Here is a 10,118-nt window from a genome sequence, read left to right on the forward strand (position 1 = left end):
TTCACTGAAATTACTGCTGAAACAAGGATTTGTACATGAGATTGACACAGAGAATGTGAAACCAGTCAATCAGAATGCATACTCCCTGTCATAAACATATCTTAAAGAACAGAAGTGTCAGATCACAGACCTTCTAGAATGTGATCTCATATGATTCTCATCAAGCATGTGAGGCTTTTCAGTTCTATTTGTGAAAAAGATGAGTGAGAAGTGACAGATATGTATTGATTATCAAGCACTTAATAAGATTATAATCAAGAATGAATATTCACTGTCATAGATTCAATAACAGTTGAATATGATTGAAAACACCTGATATCTATTAAAGATCAATCTTCTCTCAGAATACTGACAGATCTGTATAGATAAACTATCAGTTCTGTGAACTGCATTTAATATGCAATGAGAGAAGTTCAAATTTCTGATAATGCTATTTAGTCTGATAAATGTGTCTGCTATCTTTCAAATAATAATGAATATAATTCTTCATAAACAGAATGAAATCTCATGTCTTATATATCTCAATAATATTCTAGTCTTTTCAAACTTGTATGATGAATATCTGAAGCATCTTAATGAAGTGCTTATAATTCTGACAGAGTATAAGCTCTATATCAAATTAATAAAGTGTGTATTTGAAATAGAAGAGTTGAAGTTTATAGAATATATAGTGAGTGATGACTGTATACATCTCATTCTGAAGAAATTGAATGTCATAGTGAATTGACCACAGCTGAGAAATATACATTATATATAACAGTGTCTTGAGTTAGTCTCATATTACTGCAGATTCATCAAGAATTTCACATGAATATCTAAATCACTCTCAGATCTTTTAAGAGAAATAGATATAAATCTGCAAAAGAAGAAGTTTTATTTAATTATCTGAAATATCACATGTGAACAGGCTTTTCTCACACTGAGAAAATGTGTAATAACATTTCCAGTGCTTATTCAATCAGATTGTGATAAACCTTTCTACATTGAGATGAATGCATTTGAATGAGCTATCAGAGATACTCTTCTACAGATGAGTAAGAATAACAAGCTACATCTGATGATGTATAATGATAGAAGACTATCAGACACTGAGCTTAATTACTCAGTGTATAAAAAGGAATTGCTAGTGATTAAGCACACACTGATGTTGTGAAATAGATATATCAATAACAGATATATAACAATAGTGATTATAGATTATAAAAGCCTTATCTATCTACAATTAATGATAAAATCTTTCAAATACTTAGTATATTGAATCTCAGAGTTTTAAGTGTATAATCTTCATATCAAATACTGAAAGAGATCAGACACTGTAATACCTGATGTAATCAGTCACAGATCTGATTTCATGAATGAGAATTCTGTGATCTAGATACAAGAGAAGTTCATGTTAAATGCACTGAGAGAATGTAAGAAATCAGAATGAGTGAACACAATACTCTCTCACTTGAAGAATGATAAGATATCAGATAATAAGTGTCTTATAAGAGTAGTAGAAGAGATGCTTCTGAACTTCAAGCTGAGAAAATTAAAAAATAATATTATACTTTATTATAATCTAGAATATGTAGAAGCTCTCTATCTAGAATCTTTATTTAGATATGACTTAGTAACTTATATGCATAAGAAACTCAGTCACTTAGAAAGCTCTGAACTCATGAATATACTTAAATCAAGAGTATACTGATCAAGCATGACTGAGAACATTCAGATATATACTTACAAGTGCCTGAATTGTCAGGTTGTGAAAGAATCTAAGAAAGAATTAGAATATGAGAAAGTGTAATATCAGATAAAGTATATAATATAACTGTTTAATCAATGAGAAGTGAATCTCATAGACATATTACTGCAAATATCAAATAAAAATCAATGAATAATTACTGCTATTAATTACACTACTGACTGATCAGTTACAAATGCAGTTTCAGAGATGATAGAGAAGATAATAACAAAGTTTCTATATAATAAGATCTATATCAACTATGAAATACTGTGTGAGATTCTAACTGATAACAGTGCAAACCTTGTAGAAGAAGTAGTGAGACATTTTATAAGTCAGTTACAGATAAGACATCATAGAACAACACTATATCATCTGTGAATGAATGAGAAGATGAAACACTTGAATGAAATCTTGAATAATATGCTGATGAAATATCTAGTGAGTAAGTCTACAAGACTATGAGATGAATATCTCAGACAGGCACTATTGATCACATGAATTTAACAGCATGCAGTCTTCAAGTGTTCACTATTCTACCTGTTGTATGGATTGCATCCGCGCATCCCAGAGAATGTTTCAGAAGAGAAGAGAGAGGGAACAGCAGTTGCAGATACAACAGTCACAGACATGAAATCAAGATTGAAAGAGATCAGCCACACACATGTAAAAGCTAATGAGTTACTTCTGAACTGAGCAATTCAATCAAAAAGAATATGAGACTCACTAGTTAAGGAATCAAGTCTCAAGATGAGAACATAAGTTCTCATACACAATGAGAGTTCTGAGAAGTTCCAATCTAGATGGTTTGAGTTATATAAAATACTCAAATCACATTCTTTAAGAATATACACATTGAAAGAATCAGAGAAACAGATCTTATACAACTTAATAAATAATTCATAACTAGTGAAAGCAAAGATGCAAGATCTGAGTGAATTATGATTATCTACAGCACTATTATTAGTATTGAAAAAGAAGAGACTTACAATTGAAAAGTCTTACAAAGTAAGAGAAATTATAGACACTTATAAACTAGATAATCTCACTTATTCTGATCTTTTCATAATTACAAGAAAAGAATGAGAGACAATGAAGAAATCAGATAAATATCCCACTTCAATAAGTAATGAGACTGTAGTCAGGTGTATGATAATGCACTGCAGCTAGTAGATGCAATATAGCAAAGAGCAGTCTCAAAGTAGCAGACTTGTATATGAGTCAGATTACAGAAGAAAAAGAGATTCAGAGTTAGATTTAACTGTTTATATCAGTTCAATCACAGAGATCACAGAGAATGAACTATCTGAAACATTCACAGATGTATGAGATCAAGTTATCTTAATCTCTGAGAATGCTCAGAGATCAGATGAGATTAGTTTCAATAAGCTGTTCACTGTAGTAATCTGAGTGAGTGAAGAGAGACAGTATAATATGCAAGACAGAATCACAAGATGAAAGCTGCTGAACCTAGTCACTGAATGCTATATTATATAGAGATTGTGTAAGAGTAGTGACTAGCAGACAAAGAAAAAGTGTAAGAAAAGAAAAGAAATAATGAATTGATTATTAACTGTAAGAGTTAGCTGTAAAAGACAAATATTATTATACATACTTCATTCATTTTTATATATCATATATTTAATCTATTTTCAACATCACATCATCTGAAAAAACATCAAAAACAAAGGAAATCTCAAAACTCAAGATCTGTAAGAAATTTGAGAACTGCAAGCCACTCTTGTAACAATGCTGTGTATATCTTCAATTTCTCTATCACTCTGTGTACAACATTAATGTGATTTATCACAAGATTAACTGAAATGTCAATATAGAAATGTATATGTGTATGCATAGAAAAATTGAAGAAGAGTGCAGAATCTGAAGGATCAGAAGTCAGGACAGAGAGAGCAGAGACAGAAGAAATGAAAGAAGAAGAAGACACAGAATCAAATGAATGATGATAAGAGTCATCTGAGATTAAATGCTTATAATCTGATAAGCGCACAATCTTCTCTGCAGAGAAGGAAGAGAAAGTGATGAGAGAAGCTTAAGAGTGAGAGAGAGTAGTCTCAGTGATGTTATCATCTTCAATTAGAATGATCTCTGACATCAGAGCAACTAAGAATCATTACTAATATATGAAAAACTGTAAAATCAGAGATGAGAACAGTTACTAAACAAACACTCACTGACCTTAGAGTTGTATGTGTAATTACAACACATATAAGGCTTCTCAGAAAGAGAGAGAGAGATACAGAGAAATGCAGAAAGCAGAACACAGTATACAAACAGCTTATTCTCACAATGACATTTTAAACAAGATGTATAAGTCTCATATCTGTGAGTGTAAAAGAGTATAATATCTGCATTCTCATTTCTGAAAATATGAATATCTTTTGTCTGTATTACAAAGTCAGATGACAGACATCAGAGAATAGACTGATATGAATCTATCATTTTGAAGAAATTTGTCAGAGCAGATATTCCTATAATATTGAACTTTACAGTTATAAAAAGTTTCTTGATATCTGTGAACATCATGACTTTGTGTATAATAAAACTCATAACAATTTTCTCTAAGAACAGAAAAATCAGTGTTAGAAAGAAAAGATGAAAAAGAAAAAGACTTATAATTTTAACACTGTTAAGAGAGAGAGTGATTCTCTGATATGAATGAATAATTGTCTCATCATGAATATTTTAAATGAATGTAATAATCAGTGTCTGTGACCAAGCTTCAGATAGTTGTATTATACACTGTCTTTATATAATAAATTATTCTAGAGATTAGTAAGAAGAGTGAGAGTGTATATACTGTGTAATATAATTTACTGAGTCTATACAACATCTTCTTGAAATGAGAAGAGCTAGTAATGAAGACAGTGACAGAAGCAGAAGTAGTAAGAGTAAGAGTCATAGAAACAGAGATAGTGAGAATGAGAGAATCAGACACAGAGACAAGTGTAGAAGATTGAGAAAGAGCAGCAGAGAAAGAAACAGAAAAGAAAGCAGCAGAGAAAGAAGTAGCAGAAGAGATAGAAAGAGATGCAGAAGACTCAGCTATACATGATACAGACAATTTCTTTATTATTACATTCTTCAAGTTCTCAATCAATGATTCAATATTGAGTTCACTATCATCAGCAGATGCAGATCTGTCAATGTATGAAGATTCTATATGAATAAAAACAAATATATCAGCATCTGTATTCACATAAAATTATGTCAGCAAACATGATCAGAAGCCTGCTGAGAAGAAAAAAACAGTCAAGAATGTATGAGAAGATAGAGAAGATATGTCATTCATGATAATATATTCTGACAATTGTCAGAAGAAAAACAAGTTCTGATCATATTTCACAATGTGTTATACTTACTGCTAATGAACTGCCTGATATGAGCACTATAATGATACTTGTTATAAGAACAGAGAGTCATTGTCAGAAATGTGTACAATGTAATAGATGAACAGATAGAAAGAGTTGAACAGAAAAAGAAGTAGAAATCTTGAATGAGATGATGATGTTCAATAATAATGATGATAAAGAAGATGATTGAAGAATGAGAAAAGTTAGTGAATAAGAAGTGTAATATAGTGAAAGTTTCTTTATAAGAGTGTACACAGAACACTAGCTGAATCAGGAATAGGTCACATGATCACAAAACACTAGTGGTGAGCTAATCCGCATGAAGCTAGAATATATGACATGATCACATGAGTGTGACTGAATCTGGTGAGAGAGAATGTGATTCAGAAGAATATATAATCATTGAATAATAACGCGGCCGCTTCTGAACTTGCTTATGAATGTAAAGGGGCCATAGCGGCCACCAATTAATTTAGTGTACAGTATATAAGAAGCCAGCGTACGCCTGTAATCGTACGCTGACTCAAGCAATTCTTGAATCACAATAACATCTCTGTTGATTCTGCAACTGAGAGAACTGAGTTTGTTAAGAAGATTGAGACTATCATCTTAAAGATTGAGAGTGATTATATTAACTTACAGAATGTTTACTATATTTCTAATATTACAGTTAACCTGCTCTCATTTAGAACGCTTGAAGATCAGAGATTCTGATTTATATTATCTTTCACTATTCTCTCATTTTTCATTTGCAGAGCTCTGAATGATGTTATTTATCATGCAGTTCAGACTGCTTAGAATAATATATATAGAGTCACTGAATAAGAGTTCAATGAGAATTCTAATCATTTAAATGAGACAGTCAAGTATATTGTGATGATGCTTCATAAATATGATTTTGACTGAAAAGTTATTCTCTCTATGACTGCTACTACTACTGTTAGTAACATTGATTCTGCAGTTCTGAATACAGGTCTTAAGAATATAAGAATATCAAAGACTCTTTTGAACTGACACTGTGATCTCAGTCACATTCATACTAATGCTATAATTGCTATGATCAAGAATTCTCATACTGAAGTCACAATTAAAGATTCTAAGACTAAGTTCTTTTGTGAGAAATGTGTCAAGGCAGGTATAATGCAAGATTATTTGAAAACACTGATGTCTAGATCTATTTAACTCATTGAGAAGATTTATATTAATCTTGTAAGTAATGAATGTACATTGAAAGACCTCTCTGATCATCTCTTAGAGTCTTATTAGAGAATTAAATACTGAATACTTATCATCTGTGATGTGACTTGGTATCATTGAGTATATTTTTTAAAGTTCAAGAATGAGACTGTTCAGTACTTTGAGTTGTGACTCACATTCATGAGTAATCTCAGGTATACAGTCTCTGCTTTTCTATGAACTTATATTGATGATGTTTTTCAATTCACATGTATACACACAGTTATGTATTCATATAATATCAAATAAGAATCAATAATATCACATTCATCACATCAGAATGATGTTTCTGAATGTGAAATTCACACTATTATAAGACAGATTAGAGCTGCTCTTGTGAAAAGATAATCTCTCTAAGAAGTTCTAAGCAGATGTTCTAGAGACAGTGATTGTAATAATTAATAATACTCTCACATCTACAGTTCTTTACAACTCAAAATTTTGATTCTCTACTGCAGAGACTTCTGTGATTCCAAGTTTATATAAGATTTCTTAGTATACACTTACAAACATCTCACTGAATGTGAGGCATTTTCACTGATTGAGTGCAGAGGTTTTTATTTACTTGTTTGAATCTCAGAAGCCTGCAGATAAGCTCTCTTTATATACTGATTTCTATCATATTATTGAATTCAGTGGCATATCAATCTATCATTCATGATATTCTGAATCTGATAAGATTATTGTTAGTAGTAATGTGAGATTTCTGATCAATGAAAAATCAGAACTGATTATTATATCTGTAGCACTTATTAATCATGTCACTGAACTGAAACCTAATATTTATCTGATTGATGATAAAGATGCTTCTGATATTGATAATCTAAATTCTACATGATTACAGCCTGCAAAATCACTGACTACTTATACTTCAAGCTCTATTATAGATAACCTTCTGAAGTTCTACAAGAATGTCACATCTCAGTCAGAGAAAGTAGAAGATTATTGAAAGAAGTTCATATAACATGAGATTATCAATCTGAAGAGATATAATATATGAAGTTTAATTTCTGAATCTGATATCTCAAGAGATGAATTAATTGCTTCAGACTGATAAGTGTTTCTTAAGAAAGATAGACATGTAGATCTGAATGCTAATTCTAATAATATTCTTAGAAAATTATATTGAGTGATTTATAATAACTGACTTAAGAAGAATTCTAGAGAAGAGATCTATGCTTCTGTTATCACTGATACTACTAATTTTATTTTATTTACAATAGCAGTACTATACAGTTGAACACTTTATTAAGTGAATATTGTAATGATATATCTGCATGAGTATCTCACTAAGAAGGTCTATATAAGACAATTCACTGAATTGAGAACAGATTCACTGAAAATACTTATCTGTGTGATTGAGAGTAGTCTATACAGTCTGAACTCTGTGATGAAGATCTAGTATAATTACTTAACAGCTCTGCTAAGTGATCTTGAATTTGCAGTCAGTGTCTATGATTCAGTACTCTGATATTATACATTTAGATATCATCTCTATATAATGATCTATGTTGACAATTTTAATATCATATCTGAAGTTTCTGAGAATGCTGATTAGCTAGTAAGTATACTTAGTGAGAAATTAAAAGTCAAGAATCTATATCAATTAATTAAGTATTTAAGTATAAAAGTCAATTGTTCTGACAAAGAGATTGATTTGATATATTATTAATATATTAAATATCTTATTAAAGATTTCTATCTTGATAATTCAGCTATTGTCAAAACACTGATGAAGAATGAATTTCATATTAAAAATTTCTCAATATCTGAGAAAGAGACTGATTTCACAATTCAGTGATATTAATATAATGTAAGTTACTTGTAATATCTTGTAGTTAAATCATATTCTAATATCACTTACACTGTCTTACTACTCACTCAATGAAATATTGATTCAACATCTCAATATTGAAAGACTCTGTTATATATTATACATTTTTTAAAAGAGATTATGAATCTGAACATTTTCTACAGACACAGCTTATATAAGAGATTTATTTCTATCAATTCTTCTGTTCTTCTCAATTTCTCTAATGATTTCTATCTATTCTTCAGCTACTCAGATTCTGATTGAGTCAGTCTCTTGAATACTGATAGAAAATCAACATTCAGCTATGTTTTTAAGCTTACAGACAGCCTGATTTTATGATAATCAGTGAAGCAATCTTGTATATCTCTAAGTTTTAATAAGACTGAATATATGACTCTGAGTAAGGCACTTCATGAAGCAACATGAATTCAGAATCTCATAATTGAGCTTAACTTCATTATCACATCTTTAATACAGATTCTCACTGATAATAAGAGTGTTATAAATCTTACAAAGATAGCAGTCATTATAATCTGAAGTAAGCACATTGACACATATTTTCATTTTTCATGTTGACAGTTGAATCAGAAGATTATTAATTTAGAATATATTCTCACTACTCAGATAATAACAGATGAACTCACTAAATCTCTAGACACTGTGATATTTGTATAATTCATGATTTTACTAGGTCTTACAGATGTAAAAGTTGGGAATGCTTAATTTTACATTTGTATTTGATTTTGACAGACTATCTTAATGAATTGAGTGTTTTTGTATATGATTCTTGTTATCTCAAGAGAGGGTGTTGGCCGTTACAGCTGTTGCAGTTAGCAATTCCACTAGATTACATGACTTATCATCATATTATGTTCTTGTAGATAGATCTATTAATACAATCTTCAACTATTTTACATATACTCACAAGCATCAAACGCTCGCTTACGCTCGCTTTGCTGCTTGCGCAGCCCCCTCTATCACTTTCACCCTCTCTACATCTACCCCTCTTACCACTCCTTCCACCCCCTACCCCTTTACCACAACCACCGCTCTACCGCCCGCAGCCCCTCTAGCAATTTCACTCTCTATATCTATTCTTCTTCTTACACCCTTTCACCCCTTCTACCCCCTTCATCCCTACCCCTCTATCATCATCATCTCTACGCCCCGCAGTTCTATCTACCCTCTCTTACTCTCTCTATCACCCCGTTTACTCTCTACCCTCTTTACCGTCATCACTGCCTCTACCGCCCCGCAGCTCTCTCTTTCACTCTTTACCTCTACCTCTCTATCTCTACCTCTGTAACCTCTCTATCTCTCTCTTACCACTCCGATCACTTCTATCACTCTTATCACTCTCTTTCACTTTGTATCATCTTCATCACTATTATTCAATTAATCAGAGCTGTACAGGCTGCAGAGTCAGCTGTTCAATCTCATCTGAATTTAAAGAAGTGCACTGTGCATATGACATCACATGAGATCATGTTACAGAGTATTTGACAAAATGAATATTATGAAGAATGTAAATACTGTAGACAATATATAAAAGAAGTAGAATGAAAAAAAGAATGAAGATTTGAAGATTGATCTGAGCTGTATGAGTCAGAGCATTCAAATATTTTTAATAGAATACACATGATATTATATTACAGTGTGTTTTGCATGGAAAAGTTAGTATTTTTATAATAAATACAGTATATTAATGAATGTATAAATTGTAATAAATGTAGAGAAGAGTCTAAAGAATGTAAATATAGTAGAGATTATCTGTAAAGAAAAGAATAAAGATTAATATCAGAGTTATACAGGCTGCAGAGTCAGCTGTTTATAAATTTGATAAGATGTATATAATATTATATAAGATTATATTACACAGTATTTTACTTAGAAAAGTTGATTTTTCTATAATATATAGAGAGATATGCAAGCGGAGCTTATAATAAGTTCTTGCGTGATGTTAAATACAGCT

General features: G+C 31.0%; 1 protein-coding gene across 1 annotated transcript; it reads right to left on the reverse strand.

Annotated features, from left to right (window-relative positions):
• Window positions 1–4,038: 4,038 nt before the first annotated feature.
• Window positions 4,039–4,903, reverse strand: BDBG_16615 (uncharacterized protein; the record flags this gene model as incomplete). Its single annotated transcript, XM_031724534.1, has 3 exons — window positions 4,039–4,122; window positions 4,357–4,393; window positions 4,545–4,903. Coding segments are annotated over 3 exons (479 nt in total), but the record flags the coding sequence as incomplete, so codon positions are not given.
• Window positions 4,904–10,118: the final 5,215 nt, after the last annotated feature.

Source organism: Blastomyces gilchristii (assembly GCF_000003855.2).
Source record: "Blastomyces gilchristii SLH14081 genomic scaffold supercont1.3, whole genome shotgun sequence".
NCBI classification, from domain to species: Eukaryota; Fungi; Ascomycota; class Eurotiomycetes; order Onygenales; family Ajellomycetaceae; genus Blastomyces; species Blastomyces gilchristii.